Genomic DNA, 17,128 nt, shown 5'->3' with positions numbered 1-17,128 from the left:
TATTCATTTTCCTGGTCCCTTATTTAAGTTTTCTAGATTCCTGCTATGAGTGAGACCATCCGGTATTTTTCTTTTTCTTTTTGGCTTATTTCACTGAGCATGATCCCTTCCAGCGCCATCCATGTTGCTGCAAATTGCATGTGTTTATCTTTTTTGAATGCTGAGTAATATTCCATGGTATATATGTACCACATCTTCTTGATCCAGTCATCTATTTTTGGGCATTTGGGTTGTTTCCAAAGCTTAGCTATTGTAAACAGTGCTGCTATAAACATAGGGGTGCAGGTGTTCTTTGGAATTGATGTTTCTGTGTCCTTTGGGTAAATACCTAGGAGTGGAATTGCTGGATCATATGGAAGCTCTATGTTTAGTAGGTCCAGAAATCTCCATACAGCTTTCCACAGTGGTTGGACCAGTTTGCACTCCCACCAACAGTGCAGAAGAGTTCCTTTTTCTCCACACCCTCGCCAACATTTGTTGTTGCTAGTTTTTTTAATATGTGCCATTCTCACTGGTGTAAGATGGTATCTCATGGTAGTTTTGATTTGCATTTCCCTGATGACAAGTGATGTTGAACATTTTTTCATATGCCTGTTGGCCATTTGCATTTCCTCTTCAGAGAAGTTTCTTTTAAGCTCTTCTGCCCATTTTTGACTGGATTATTTTCTTTGTTGTTGTTGAGTCTCATCAGCTCTTTGCAGATTTTTGTGATCAGTCCTTTATCATTAGTGTTGGGTGCAAAAATGTTCTCCCAGTTGGTGGGGTTTCTCTTTGTTTTTGTTATTGTCTCTTTTGCTGTGCAAAAGCTCTTTAATTTGATGTAGTCCCAGCTGTTTATCTTTGCCTTCACTATCACTGCTTTGGGTGATGTGTCTGTAAAGATGTCTTTGATGTGCAAATCACGTAGTGTTTCGCCTATATTTCCTTCTATATATTTTATGGTTTCAGGTCTTATGTCTAGTTCTTTAATCCATTTTGAGTTGATTTTTGTGTATGGTGTGAGGTGGTGGTCAAGCTTCATTCTTTTGCATGTAGCGACCCAGTTTTCCCAGCACCATTTATTGAACAAACTTTCTTTGCTCCAATGCATATTCTTTGCTCCTTTGTCAAAGATTAGTTGACCATAAATCTGTGGGTTTATTTCTGGATTTTCTATTCGATTCCATTGGTCTGTATGTCTGTTCTTGTTCCAATACCATGCAGTTTTGATGATTATGGCTTTGTAGTATAGTTTGAAGTCTGGGAGTCTGATGCCTCCATTCCCTTCTTTTTTTTCAGGAGAGCTTTGGCTATTCGGGGTTTTTGGTGATTCCATATGAATTTCATCAATAATTGTTCTATTTCTTTGAAGAATGACATTGAAATTTTGATTGGAATAGCATTGAATCTGTATACTGCTTTTGGTAGGATGGCCATTTTAATAATGTTTATTCTTCCAATCCATGAGCAGGGGATGTCTCTCCATTTCTTTGTGTCTTCTTCTATTTCTTTTAACAGTGTTTTATAGTTTTCTTTGTATAGGTCCTTTACCTCTTTTGTTAGATTTATTCCCAAATATTTGATTTTTTTTGTTTCAATAACAAAAGGGATGGTCTTTTTGATTTCTTCTTCTTCAGATTTATTGTTTGTGTATAGGAAGGCTACTGACTTTTGCGTGTTGATTTTGTATCCTGCCACTTTACTGAACTGATTGATGAGTTGAATTAGCTTTTCTGTGGAGTTTTTGGGGTTCTCTATGTATAATATCATATCGTCTGCAAATAGTGATAGTTTGACTTCTTCTTTTCCTATTTGGATTCCTTGGATGTCTTTCTCTTGTCTTATTGCCCTGGCTAGGACTTCCAGTATTATATTGAAAAGCAATGGTGAGAGTGGACATCCTTGTCTTGTTCCAGATCTTAATGGAATTGCTTTCAGCTTTTCACCATTGAGAATGATACTGGCTGTTGGCTTGTCATAGATGGCCTTTATGATGTTGAGGTATGTTCCTTGTATCCCAGAATTTCAAGGCTTTTATCATGAATGGGTGTTGCACTTTGTCGAAAGCTTTCTCAGCATCTATTGATATTATCATATGGTTTTTATATTTCTTTTTGTTGATGTGTTGGATAACGTTGATTGATTTTCGGATGTTAAACCATCCTTGTGCCCCTGGAATGAATCCAACTTGGTCGTGGTGAATTATCTTATGGATACATTGTTGGATTCTGATAGCTAAAATTTTATTGAGGATTTTTGCATCAGTGTTCATTAGGGAGATTGGCCTGTAGTTTTCCTTTTTTGTGTTGTCCTTGTTCGGTTTGGTATTAGTGTAATGTTGGCTTCATAAAACGTGTTTGGTAATGTCCCTTCCTTCTCAATTTTTTGGAAGAGTTTGTGAAGGATAGGCACTAATTCGTCTCTGAATGTTTGGTAGAATTCATTTGTAAATCCATCAGGTCCTGGGCTTTTGTTTTTGGGGAGGTTTTTGATTACCATTTCAATTTCGCTAATTGTAATTGGTCTGTTTAGGTGTTCTATTTCTTCTTTATCTAGCTTTGGGTGATTGTAGAGTTGTAGGAATTTGTCCATCTCTTCTAGATTGTTAAACTTGTTTCCATATAACTGTTCATAGTAGTTACTGATTATTCTTTTGATTTCTGCTGTGTCCGTTGTGATTTCTCCTCTTTCATTGATGATCCTGTTTATTTGTGCTTTCTCCCTTTTTTCCTTTGTGAGCCTGGCTAGGGGTTTGTCTATTTTATTGATTTTTTCAAAAAACCAGCTCTTGGTTTCATTGATCTTTTGGATTGTTTTTTTAGTTTCAATTTCATTTATTTCTGCTTTGGTTTTTATTATTTCTTTTCTTCTACTGGTTTGGGGTTTTTTGTTGTTCTTTTTCTAGATCTTTGAGCTTCGAGATGAGGTTGTTTCTTTGCGTTCTTTCTTGTTTCTTGATGTGAGCTTCTATTGCTATGTATTTTCCTCTTATTACTGCTTTTGCTGCATCCCATACATTTAGGATATTAGTGTCCTCCTTGTCGTTCAATTCAAAAAATTTTTTAATTTCTTCTTTAATCTCCTCATTAGTCCAATGGTCTTCCAGTAGTGTGGTTTTTAATCTCCATGAGGTAGGAAAGTTCCTTGCCTTCTTTTTATGGTTTATTTCTAGTTTGATGCCTTCATGGTCAGAAAAGATGGTTGATATGATTTCAATCTTGGTGTATCTGTTGATGTTTGTCTTGTGCCCCAGTATGTGATCGATCCTGGAGAATGATCCGTGTGCGCTTGAGAAAAATGTGTACTCCGTTTTTTTGGGGTTTAGTGTTCTATAGATGTCTGTTAAGCCTAATTGCTCTAGGTCCTTATTTAGAGCTTTGGTTTCTTTACTTATTTTTTGTCTTGTTGATCTATCCATTGTTGATAGTGGTGTGTTGAAGTCTCCCACTACGTATGTGTTTTCTCTGATGTCTGTTTTCAGAGAGGACAACAGTTGTCTGATATATTTTGGTGCTCCTTCGTTTGGTGAGTATATGTTAATGAGTGTTATTTCTTCTTGAAGTATTGTCCCCTTGATCATAATGTAGTGACCATTGGGTCTCTTTTTATCTTTTTGAGTTTGAAATCTGTTTTATCTGATATAAGTATAGCTGTTCCTGCTTTCTTTTTTGGTCCATTTGCTTGTAGGATTGTTTTCCATCCTTTAACTTTGAGCCTATTTTTATCTTTTGTAGCTAAATGTGTTTCCTGGAGACAGCAAAAGGTTGGGTTTTGTTTCTTAATCCAGGCTGCAACTCTGTGTCTTTTTATTGAAGAGTTTAGTCCATTTACATTTAGAGTTAATATTGATATGTTAACATCTGTATTTGCCATTGTGTTTGTCTTTCCTTTGATTTTATTTATTTATTCTTTTAATAACTTTTTTTTTTTTTTTGGCCTTCTTTCATTGTTATTCGTCCCTCTGAGGTTCTGGCTTTAGGACTCCTTGTAGTATTTTTTGGAGTGGGGGTTTAGTTGCAATGAAATTCCGGAGTTTCTGTTTGTCTGGGAAGGTCCATATTCTTTCTTCAAAGAGGAAGGAGAGCTTTGCGGGATAGAGTATTCTTGGTTGGCATCTGTTTTCTTGGAGTCTGTTGACTATGTCCCTCCACTCTCTCCTTGCCCGTAGTGTTTCTTCGGAGAAGTCTGATGTCAGCCTGATTGGTTTTCCTTTGAATGTTATCTGTTTCTTCCCTCTTGCCAGCTTCATTATTTTTTCCTTGTCCTGGATTCTTGGGAGCTTTACTATTATGTGTCTTGCTGTATTTTTCCTTTCGTCGTGGAAGTTTGGTGTTCTTCTTGCTTCTTGTATATCAATTTTCAGCTCCTTCTTCTCATTTGGGAAGTTCTCTTCAATTATCTCTTTGAATATTTTCTCTGTTCCTACATCTCTCTCCTCTCCTTCTGGTATTCCTATAACTCTTATATTTCCTTTCCTCATGGAGTCAGATAGTTCCCGAAGTCTTTCTTCGTTCTTTTTCCTTCGTACTTCTCTTTCCTTTTCTGTTTTGGTTCTTTTTATTTCTGTGTCTTCAAGATTACTTATTCGTTCTTCCATTTCATCTATTCTGCTTTCATTGCTTTTCCCAGAATTCTTTAGTTCTTCCATTAATTCTTTAATCTCCTGCATTTCTTTTACTTCCCTCTTTAGGGACTCAATTTCTTTCTTCTGACCATTGTTTTCCCTCTCTAGGGATTCAATTGCATTCTTCTGATCGTTGATTATTTTTCCCTTATCATTGTTTTCCTTTATGACTTCTGTCAGTTTTTTAATCACGGCAATTTTAAATTCTCTTTCTGGAAGGCTCAGAAATTCTTCCAAGTTATTGTCTTTGCAATCTGGGGGCTGGCTTTCTTTTTGTGGTGTGCTTTTTCTCTGGAGAGTTGCTAGGTTGCGTGTGGTTCTTCTCCTCCCTACTGACTGTTTTCTAATTTGCCGTATGCGTTGGGATACTGTGTTGTTGGGACTGGCCGGCATCTTGGGTGGGCTTCTCTGTTCCCCTCTGGTTCTTCCAGGAGTCATCTGTCAGTTTCAAGCAGCCGGGCGGCCGGGGCTGTGTGCTGGGGCTGGTCTCCTCCTGGGGGGCGGGGCTCTCTTTAATGGCGTCTGGAGCTCACCTCCGCGGCGGATCCTGCAGGGTTCGCCTCAGCTCCCGTTCACGGGGTGTGGTGGCTGCAATAGTTCCTTTCCACTCACAGTCCCGCTTGCTGTGTCCGTTTTTCTTGTTGGCCGTTTTGGTTTGTTGTTTCCTCCTCTCTGCCGGTCCGAGAGTGCCGACTTTGTGGGCGGGGGAGGGGAGCAGGGTTCTGCGCTTCCCTCCCTTCTCGTCCTCTTTTATGGCAACTTTCTTCTTCGGGCAGTTTGCTGGAGTCGTCCGTTTATCTTCCGTGTCCCAGTTCTCACTGGGACCTGCCGCTTTTCCTCCCTATTAACTTTTTTTAATGGGAGATCTTACTCGCAGCGTCTCCTCGCCGCCATGTTGCTCCGCCCCCTCCCCAAGGACTTTTCTTATAGTTTCTAGTTGAACAGAAAAAGTGAGAATGGCTCAGCAATCAAAAACCCTTGGGTTTCACAAATTTAACATACGCAGCTTTGATTATTTGTAAGTGGGTCCCAAAATCCTTAATATGTTGTAGCTATATTTTGCAGACACATGCATCTTAAGCTGGTACAACTGGTATTCAAAAGTCAGTCACTGAGCTGGTATGTGAATGTAGGCAAGCTCATAGCACCTAAGTTTCTGTGCTGCTTTGTATTCATTGACTGACATGAACATAACTCTGATAAAGGGACCTAAAGGAGTTACTGTTGGCCATTTACACATCTTTTTTGAAGAAGTATCTATTTAGCTCTTTTGCCCATTTTTTGATTGGACTGTTTCTCTGCTGTTGAAGTGTAAGAATTCTTTATGCACTTTAGACATTACTGTCTTGTCAGATATATGATGTATAAATATTCTCTCCCATTCAGTAGGGTGTCTTTTTGTTTAATGATAGTTTCTTTTGCTGAACAGAAACTTGTTCGATGTGGTTTCATTTGCTTGTTTTTGTTTCCCTTGCTGTTGGAGTCCAATCACCAAAGACATCCATGAAGCTAACGTCATGGATTTTTTTTTTCAAGTGTTTTCTTCTATGGATTTTATGGTTTTGGGTCTTACATACAAGTCTTGAATCCATTGTGAGCTAATTTTTGTGTATGATGTGAGACAGTGGTCTAGTTTCATTCTTTTGTTGGCTGTCTAGTTTTCTCAACACTGTTGAACAGAATTTCCTTCTTCCAATGAATACTGTTAGTTCCTTTGTTGAGATTAACTGTCCATATAAGTGTAGGAGGCTTTAAAGGGTGAACATTCCCTAAAGGATAAATTGTTTTAATTGAAAATATTACTAGATACGCTCTAAAGCATGAATCTTGCCAGGATTTATGAACCATAGGATACCATCACGGCCATAAAAATGAGTGAATCTACAATATAAAGGAGATTTTTTAGTCAAGAGCTTGACAATGGGTAAAAGGGTACAAAAGGCCTCCCCAGCATCCTGAATATTGGTCTTTAACCCGGACATTTGACCACACAGGGTAAATTCTATGCTATATGAATCATAACTCAATTTTTTAAAGGCCCACAAATTAGGAAAAAAAACAAGGTATATTGTCAAATAACTGAGAGCTAGTCCATGCATATGAGAAGGGGAGTAGCATTATGACAAAGGTGAGACTTGAAAAATCACAGAAGCTCAATCATGAAGAGCCTTGTTACTCCAAAGGGCAACTGGGAACCACTAGAGTGACTGAAACATAGTAGGTGAGCCAGGTTTGTATTTGAGAAAGACTCAACTTGGCTGTTTTGGGCATGGGGGTGCTGGTGCAAAGAGCCCAGTTACAGTATGTCTGGGCAAGAGACAAGAGTCTCCTGAACCCGGAATGAGGGATGATGAATCAATGGGAAAGAAGTAGCATCTCTGGGCAGCTGGGTAGAGGGAAGTATCATAGAGACTAGGAAAAGGGAATACTTCTTAGCAACAAAGAAGACAGAATTTGGGGAGAATGATGGAATTTAGGTCAAGGAGAAATCTTTAATGGGTAGTTAGATAACTGGGACAAAGTGAGAGATGTAGGGTGGAGAGATGTAGGGTGGAGATGTAGGGTGAAGAAAGATTGAGATTATACCCTTGCACAAGGTAGGAGGCAGAAGACTTTTCAAACTAGCAAATCCTGCGATTTAAACTGGGAAAGTAGGACTAGAGATTTCAAAGGAAGGAGGCCTTCTCTGTATACTAGCTACCTACAGTGAGCACAAAATTGTGACAAATTTATAGACAAAACTAAAATAAAAGAAAAACCATATAAATTAATGAAATAAAAGTAGGAAACAACTGACTACCCATCTTAATGTATCTGCAGTACACGTCCCAGACCAGGCCTGAAGCTGCCCTTACTAGGACTTCTTATGTCAGAACAATAGTGTCTGCCATTTATAATTATAAATTTATAATTTTCAGTAGACTACTTTAAACCGAGATCAATTAAGAGACTATCAGTATGAATTAACTGAAAATCTTTTGTAGTTGTTGTTGCGTTAAAGAACTGGGGTATAGGCCAGAGGTGCAGGGGGTGAGAGAATTCACCAGAGACAGAGTGGGGAGCAGAGCAGGTGGATTTAATGTTTTTTTAATTTTGTTTACATCAAAACAAGTCTATACTATATTGTATTCTCTGAAACTTCAGTAAAGATATGATACCTGGCCTGAATCCAAAATTTTAAGTTTAATTTCCCAAAACTATCCACGTGCTATTTCCCTAAGAATTTGCTCAAAATCTACTGGCAATGACCAAAAAAAAAAAAAAAAATTCAAAACAGTCATTAATTTCAATAACTAAATAAAAGTAAGTTTTCTACATAAAAATTATTCTATGAACCATTAGACATCTGGAAGCTAATATACCAAAACATGAACAGTAACTATTTCTTTTCCTTTTTTTTTTTAAAGATTTATTTATTTATACAAGCACTGGGTATAGTCAGAAGCGCAGGAGGGTGACAGAATTCACCAGAGCCAGAGCAGGGAGCAGGGCAGGCAGAAGGACTGAAGTACACTGCTGAGGGGAGCAGCGGGCGGCAGGAGAGGTTTGCGCAACCCAATGCTCAACCGCTGCGCCACCGGGGAGGCCCCGAACAGTAACTATTTCTACAGTCTAGAATCTTGTTACTTTTTTCATACTTCTCTGTATATCCTATAGACATCCATTATTATTATATTTAAGTATGTTACTTTGGAGGATAAACCATTATGCTTTCTATTATTATTCATTTCATTACTTACCTTCTTTTCCCAGTCATTATTCAGAGATTCTGCACTTTGTTCACATATCTTCTTCAGCTCTGAAATCTGGTTTTCTTTAGTCTCTCTGATAACTTGACAGTCACGTATAAGGGCCTGAACTGTCAGAAAGGATGAAAACAGGTTAAACCAATTCTAGCTACCACATAAAAATCTGATGATAAAAAATATATAAAGCACCAGTTAACAGATAATTCCATTGTTCACCAAAGCTTCTCAATTCTCCCGTCTAGTCTAAAATATCTGTTTTCTTTCCTCTCTTTTCACCATTTCTCCCACTGCAGTCTTGGTAGAATCCATCATCACTCACTCCCCAGACAGGTTTAACAACGTGCTGGTTTGGCATCATCCCCCCTGCATGCTCCGCTGCTTTGAAGAAGCCTACCTACAAATCCAGGGCTGTCACTCCTGAGTAAAAATGATTACCCAGTCCCTTTCATAACACATAGAGGGTAAAAACCTTCAACATAGAAAACAGCTCCTCACAATCTGATTACTTCCTGGCCATACCTTCTGCCAATTCCATATTCTTTAACATGTATTGCAAAAGTGCCAACTATCTGCAGATTCCTGAGGCCATGTTCTTCAACGTGCCATTGCCTACCAGCAAAGCCCTTCCCTCTTCTGCTGAAAAGCTCCTACTCACTCTAAGTCTCAATTCACCCATGGTGAACCAGTTAAGGCCCATTTATGAGCCATTCACTCACCCTCCTCTTGCAGGGGCAGAAACTTCTTTTTATTTCCAGGAAACCATATTTACTTTGCCATTAAATTACCTGTTCCATTATATGTTCTAATGTTTTACTTGCCTATTTCCTGAAAAGAAATCTATTTCAACTTTTTATCTACGAAGCACAAAGTGTCACATAGGCAAATTCTCAAAACCCAGTGCACTGAATAAATAAAGGAGCCCATAATTCCATTATATTGTTGCAATGGTAAAACCATTACCAAGGTTTATATTAGTAATAAGAAATAGTTCTAAATTATCTAAAATATTTTCCTTATATATCAGTTAAATTTCCATCTTTTTAAAATGACTTAAACTGTCACTGTTTTAAGTAAAATTTAACATTCATATCATCTGGATGGTAAAATAAATTGAGCTGTATGTTTGTTTGAAGCTAATATTGTCTTAGTTTACTGATAGGTTCTTACTTCAAAACAGCCATATTTTTACAAACATTTACATAGAAATTCTTTCACTCTAAAATTTCAACTATGCAACAAATAAGGGGAGAGAGAAGAATCCAAGTTAACCTAATACTAGTCTTCAGCTTCTACATCATTTTTCTTCACAATTCCAAAATTAAACTAAAATCTGTTTGCAATTCCAAAAGCCTTAAGAAATATTATTTTTTAACCTGAGGCATGTTTGAATTACCTGATTTAAATCAGGATAAGAAATAAAAACCTAGGAATAATTTAAAGTATTTTTATAATGACTGATATTTGGAGAAAGAACCTGAACAAATTTCTAATTACTTTCACCAACATTTGAGGTTAGAAGTAAACCTTATAGTATCAAATTTGTTAACTTATATAGATAATAGCCATATTGAATTTTCTAGAATACCATTCTCAGATATACGTGGGTTTGGTGTTTTAGGAGGGAGCCACCAAGTTCCATATGAAAACTCCTAAATGAAAACCTTCTCTTCGTTTTCCTTTTCTTCATTGTCTGTATCCTACCATTCATCAAAATTTCTTCAGTTCCACCCTCATTACTCCCAACGCCATCATTCACACATCTGGGTCCTTAGCATCATACAGAAGCATGAAGGCATTAAGATCCTTGAGCTGGAAGGGACTTTACATATTATCTCCTCTAACCTCACCATGTTACAATAGGACAAGCTGAAACTGCCTGATGTCATACAGCAGACGCTGAGGAACAAGGCTGAGACTAGACCCTATGTTTTCCGAGTGGAATGTTTTCCCTCCTGCTCCCACTCCATCCTGCCTTTGACTATTAACAGACTAGGAATTAGCTTCACCATGGTAAGCTTATTATCAGACTATTCCTTCTAAAACATGAGATCCTAAAACTCCCCTCTCAAAGATTCCCAGAACCTACAGGATAAACTTGAAACTTCTAAATCTGAAATTCAAGGTCATACCAAATTATTCATCTTAAATTTTTTCAAGCTCTCTCTTAATGTATAGGATATCTACTCTAGCAAAACGGTTTGACAGCATCCTTCCCACGACTCACCAATGTCAGCATTCCTATTTCAGTACCTAGAACTCTTCTTTCTAAATCATCAAATTTTGCAAAAATTTCAAGTTTTTTTTTTCCAAAAAATATTTTCAATACTCTCTCTAATGCCTGCCTGTAGCATTTTAATGGTTTAACCTACAATCATTATTAGTTTAACTCTTGATTACATGTTTTTTTTCCTTTTTAATGAAATTTTAAATGGAGAATACTTTCCAAATGTTCTGTCAACCACAATATTAGGAAATATGCTAAAGGTATAAAGTAGGGTACTTACGTGATTGCTTTTACTAGACCAAAAGGAGTAATTTCCCTAGACTTCCCTGTAAAAGTAAGTTCTAATTCCATGACTGGCCTATGTCAACTCAAACCCAATAAGGAGGGTTAGTTAAGAAGAGGAAATAACAGTGAGAAATTCTTACAGGTTCTTAATCACACCAACACACATGCACACACGTTTTCCCCAGTAATTTAGAAGCCCACAAAACATATCCATTAATGATTTAATAGAAACACTCTCATATTCCAAGAAATTACAAAACCATTTTTACTCTGTACAGCCGCTAAAATAAAATGGAAATGTTATTGAAAGATTTATGTAACAATACCACATCACCTTTCTTTTCAAGTTTCTAATAGTCTCCTCCATTCATTTTGCTTCTTTTTATATAAAGTTTTCAATTCTTCTATTTCGTTATTCTTTCTTTCTAAAATCTGCAAGTGAATTTGAAATGCTTTAGTAAACTATATTGTCTTATACATAAAACACAGTTTTACAAATGAGCATAATGTATTTCGTAAGTCTATCTCAGCTAATCCCACAAGTGGTTTCCAAAAGAAGATGTAATAAACTCTATTTTAGTAGATAAAGAAAATAGCAAATTAACTAAAATAATTGATTACTGAAAGAAATGTTATCTAGTTTCAATTTTCATTTTTGAATTGTTATCTAGTTTGAATATCAATTTTTAAGGAGGAAGAGGTGAATAATAAATCAGGGGATTCTCTAAGATAAAATTCAGAAATTAAATTGTAAGAGAGTGGCAGATAAGTCATCAGAATCTTGCCATGTTGGGATAATACAATTTACCTCCCCACTGCACTGGAAAAAACTATCTTCAGGTGGGCATGTCCCTGAATCCTCCCAAGCATCCCACCATTTTCATATACAGTAATAAGAATCCCCAGGTATATGGGAAGACGTTATCTTTTATGTCTAGTTCAGATATTATGAATCAGAAAAATCAGCTTGAAATGTCAGAAATTGCATTAACATTTTACATCATCATATCGTAATGATTATATTGTATCAGAAGTTTTATAATTATCATTTAATAAAATTTAATCATGATTATATATACTTCTAAATACACCTCACTCCAAAAAATCCTAGAGAAATGATGCAAATGTAAGAACATTTAGCAAGTAGGAGAAACTGTGATAACCACAAGAGAAAAGCAAACTGAGTCAGAAATATAAATACCTACTTTTTTATGGTTGGGGTGTACTTCCTGTATACCAATTTAGTAAATTATTAAAGTCTATTTTTAAAAGCAAAAAAATAAAAGGGTTATTCACCAATGTTTGTCTACTTTTCCTTAGTGACTCTGTTACCAGCATTTTACTTTAGCTTTCATTGTTTTAGTCCCTCCTCAAAGAGTGTCTGGTAAATAAGAGAAGGAGCTAGTTTTTTCCTGACATTCATAAAAAAGAATGTATACAAAGAGACAAAACACTTTAAATTCAACTTGTCTCCTATACCTGACACTTAGAAAACACCATACACATGACAATACTGTTTTCTTTTTTCATGAATTTAAATAGAAATTCCTGGAAAGGATTTTTATTACTGAATGTTTTCTTACAATAGATCTTTGTAACTCACATACCAGGGAGCTTATTTTAAACTCTATTACCATGATTTTCCAAATATATTTTAAAATTCATTCATTTTACATATCAATACGTTATACATCAGTAGATTCTATTTCTTATGGACATATGTTCTATTGAAACTGTATTTCTGAATCGATAACATATTTATGATAAAGAAATGCTTTTATATAAGCAATTTAAACTGAAGCAAAATTCTAGTAAGAGCACAAAGCAATATTTGCCTTTAAAATTTGAATGGGAAAAAGGAAAGAGAAGGAAAGGGATTCAATATTTTTTCTCTTTCTAATTTTCAATCAGTGGTTTCCTTCTTGTTGCTTTGAAAGAAGGTAAGCCAAATATACACCTGACTAAATATTAAATATATTTTCAGCTTTAAGAAAGCTTGCATATGTGATGCTGAACCACCATGATTCTCTCCCCCCATCTCTGCCACTTAGTTTTGGGAAGGGTTAGTTTTGAAACAGTAAATGCCAAGATTCTATTTGGGTCAATATTAATGTATTTAAATATATATGTGTATTTATATGTGTGTTTATATATGCATTTATATTTAAATAAATGTATTTACACACATATAGAAAATCCATATACATCACTACATTGTTTTTAATCATTGCTAAATATAGTATAAATTCAAATTCTATGAAGGATAACCACAAAGAGGTATTTTTGTTGTTGTTGTACCCATGAAGAAGAAAAATTAACTTTACTTAGTAATACAGATTGAAACACTGGAAGGCTTCAATCCCCATGAGCTACTGAGAGAAGATGCTTGCTGTCAATGCTAGCATTCTAATGCGTGCAGTCTCTAAGCCCAGGAGTTCTGTTTTAAATTAAAAAGGAAATTTTAATGGCACAAAAGTGAAAGAAAATTAGGCAAAAAAAAAAAGCTCTAGTATTTACAGTTGATGTGTTATTTTAGCTTTTATGAAAGGTAATAGCAGAATGCAGATAAAGGACTATAAGGCCAGCCTTCAGGAATTGATGAAGAACCAAAAGTTAATGTAAATTATAAGGATTTACATAAACTTACATGCTTTGTAAATCCAAAAGTAAATGAAGTTTAAAGATCCACTTCTTCTAGGATATTAATTTATTAGTAAATTTCACTTATAGCATAGACTATAATAAGTATAGAAATAAGTAGATGGATAGATGGATGATCACAAGACCTAGAATATTTCAAATATTCAACATGAATGACCAAATAAATGCTATATAAGCCTACCTTCTGAACATCAGCATCATGCTTCTGCTGCAGTTTAAGTTTCTCTTCATGATATTTGGCTTCCATCATTTTTGTTTTCATGTCCAACTTCAAGGACAAAAATTTTAAAGTTGTTATTACTTTTTTATCCCTTTGGCAAAATGTACAATCAAAACAAAATAACTCCCTATATCAGAGAGAGTATCATTTTCACTTTTACCTGATAGCCACGTCTACCCATCTCATTACAGACACCAATATGTTAGTTACATTCTTTGATAACTTCCGAGCTAATTAAAAGTCATTCAAATAAATTTCACTTGACAAAAGTGTCAAAGGAAAACTGATACTCTCAATACAGATTAACCAGTTTCCCCCACCCCCCAGAAAATGTAATTTTATTTTTTTCAAAAAATGTAATTTGAAGTGATATTTTGCGAAATCCACTCAATTTTTTAGAACTTACTACTTTTTGAGTAAGTCTCTAGTCAACATTTTTACTTCTTTCATTTCTCACATCTGTGTTTCCATTTTAAATCTCTTATTTACCTACATACTTAAATATATCAGTGAATCAATGTCCATAAATATGGCCTATAACTGATGGGCACACACCTCACTTAACAAATTGTCTACTTCTCTCTCCTAGACTGTAGACCCTGGCTCCCTCCAGGTAAGGGCTGTATCACCTTTGGAGCATTCATTCACAAGTCCTGTCCTCCTTTGTCCACACCTAGAGCACTGAGATTCTGAGCAAAGCCAGCAAAATGCTTGCTTGTTGATAATAATGAGTGCATCTTAGAATTAAAAATTAGTAGTGACAGGTTTGAAGAAAAACAATATAAAATCAATGATCTCAACTGTAAAGTATCTGGCCACCTGATTTTGTACTATTTAAAAGGATATGTATGTCGGAGTGTGATAAACTTCATTTCTAACTCTTTTCAACTCCCACTGTGTATTAACTACTGTGACTTTGGGCAGGTTGCTGAGTATACAGCTTGAAACGAAGTAGGTATGCAAAAAAAAAATTAGTCCACACCTTCATAAAATTTTTCTCTTAAAATATCAAAAATGAAACTCTAAAAATATTTTCTCAAAAATTTTTGAAATATTTTCAATTACCATTTCAAGTAAATAAATGCGAATTCAAGATAAGCATGCATGTTCATATCAAAATTAAAATTTAAAAATTTTACAAACAAAAGATAACATAACACAGATTCATGATACGTATAACCCGTGCACACATACTATGCAAAAGGAAAAACAAGTCTGTCTTCTTTCCCTTGTCTCTAAATCACATGAAGTTTCTCTCTCATTTTAGCAGAGAGGGGGCTGGGTGGTCACAATCCATGTGAAGAATCTTATGAGAAGCATTTTTGGGGTCTATTTAAAAGGAATCAAACTCTAAAAGCAATATAACCAAGCTGGGCAAATTTAGGAGACATAACTCATCACCATATCTTTCTTTTATACCTTGCATTGAACTTGTTATACCCTCAGCTTCTGAGGGTCAACCCTGGGACCATGTTTCAAGAACCCTAACCCACCACCCCCTACCTACTCCACCTCAATCTTGGTGAACAATCAATTAGGAAGAAACAGTTGGCACATGCTTATGGATTCCTTCAACTAGTGGCTAATTATTCAGATTTGCTCTTTCAAGAATCTAAGCTAACAGTAAGTTCGCTGGTATGGGGGAAAACCCAAGTTCTAGAGGGGTGGTGACCAAGAAAAGGCGGATGAATCCAATATACAGAAGAAAGCATGATGAATACATAAACATAGCAAAGACTAACCTCACTGCATCTGAAATACAAGTAAACAACCTTGAGCTCCAAGATCAAGCCTAGGTTTACTTGAATTTGTAAGAATTCCTGTGTTCTTGCAACCAATAAGATTTATCTAAGCTCTATTTTTTCTTACTTTGGTCCATTAAACTTAAAGTTGCTATAATAGCACAAAGAGCTCCCGCTATCCTGTACCCAGATTCACCAATTATTTGCATTTTGTCACATGTGTTTTATCATTCTTAATACCTCTCTCCATATATATGTATATATGTGTATGTAGATGTACATACACATACATACATGTATGAACAATTTTCTGGTAAGTTAGAGACACTAGATGTCTCTATAAGACATCTATAGATGTCACTTATAAGTTAGAGACATCACATCTCTTTGTCACTAAAAACTCCAGTGTACATGTGCTTCAAACAAAGATACTATATTGCATAACCACAGCAGTTATAAAAACCTGGATATGTAATATTAACCAATAATGCTATCTAATACAAAGACCTAGAGATAAGTTTTATCAGTTATCACAATAATACCTAATAATAGCTAATTTCGCCCCGTCCAGAATCCAATCAGGATTGTGACTTGCCTTTAGTTGTCATATCAACTTTATCCTAATCTGAAACAGCCTTTCTTTGAGTTTCTTGACCTTGACACTTTTGAAGAGTGCAGCCAGTTATTGAATGTCCCTCAATTTGGATTTGTCTGCGGTCTCCTCATGATTAGACATATTAGATTTTGGTAAGAATAACACTAAGTGACATAGTGTCCTTTTCCTTCCATTAGGAGGAGTTTGGTTTGTCCCAATATTGCCAATATAAGGTTTGATAACTTTGTCAAGGTAGTGAATGCTAAGCTATTATCAGGGCTGTATAAAATATAAGGTTTTCTATAGTAATTCTTAAAAAAAATAAATAGGAGTATCTCTTCTCTGTAAACTCTTAACTTGACACCACAGAATAGTTCTATATTTCTGTCCTGCGGTCTAAGGCATGATTCATGATAAGTCATCAGGACTAGAATATACACAATCTTACTAGTACAGTATATAAAGATAACACAAGATACAAAATACAGATGTACATATAAATATAAACACAGATATGTATGTGCATCTACATACATACACATATGTATGTAAAACACAGAAAACAGCCTTGTTTCATTTAGTTTAATAAAGGACTAAAATGGAAAGACTTGAATATAACATTTTTAATTTGTATGGCTTCTAGGTAACCTTGATTTCAAACAATGTTTAAGTTTTCTTTAACTAGACTAAGAATGTATGCTATCAATTTCAAACTTAAGAAGCCTAGGGAGCTATTTCAGGCTATAATGGAGTAACCAGCACCAAAATCACCTCCCACCACTAACAACCATAAAATGGAATAAAATATATGAGGTAGGTAACCATTCTGTGGTCTTAGAAAGTAGGCAGTGCCATTCTATCATCCTTATAAACTGAGTCCATGGTAAATCTGGCTCTATGGATGGGCATAACAACTAGAGTTCAAACTGGCCACCACAATACTACTCAACTGAGAAGGCAAAGTTGAGAGTTGTTCAGGGCAGCTGAATAAGCTAGAACATCAAGTAAAGGTTGGGGAAATAGAATACCTTCTCAGTCACTAATATGGC

The 17,128-nt window shown here is 35.7% G+C and overlaps 1 protein-coding gene across 1 annotated transcript in view; it reads right to left on the bottom strand.

The window, feature by feature from the left end:
* CEP112 (centrosomal protein 112) overlaps positions 1 to 17,128 on the bottom strand; it is a 358,230-nt gene that overhangs the window by 271,734 nt on the left and 69,368 nt on the right. Inside the window, 4 exon segments of the mRNA XM_037492830.2 lie at positions 8,344 to 8,462; positions 11,196 to 11,212; positions 11,214 to 11,293; positions 13,704 to 13,790. Of these exon segments, the coding sequence (XP_037348727.1) occupies positions 8,344 to 8,462; positions 11,196 to 11,212; positions 11,214 to 11,293; positions 13,704 to 13,790 (303 nt within the window).

Source organism: Talpa occidentalis, unplaced genomic scaffold (genome assembly GCF_014898055.3).
Source record: "Talpa occidentalis isolate TD23 unplaced genomic scaffold, MPIMG_talOcc4v2.1 talOcc4.7, whole genome shotgun sequence".
In the NCBI taxonomy this organism is placed as follows: Eukaryota; Metazoa; Chordata; class Mammalia; order Eulipotyphla; family Talpidae; genus Talpa; species Talpa occidentalis.
The sequence above is the reverse complement of the archived record's forward strand: the minus strand, read 5'-3'. Positions and strand labels throughout refer to the sequence as shown.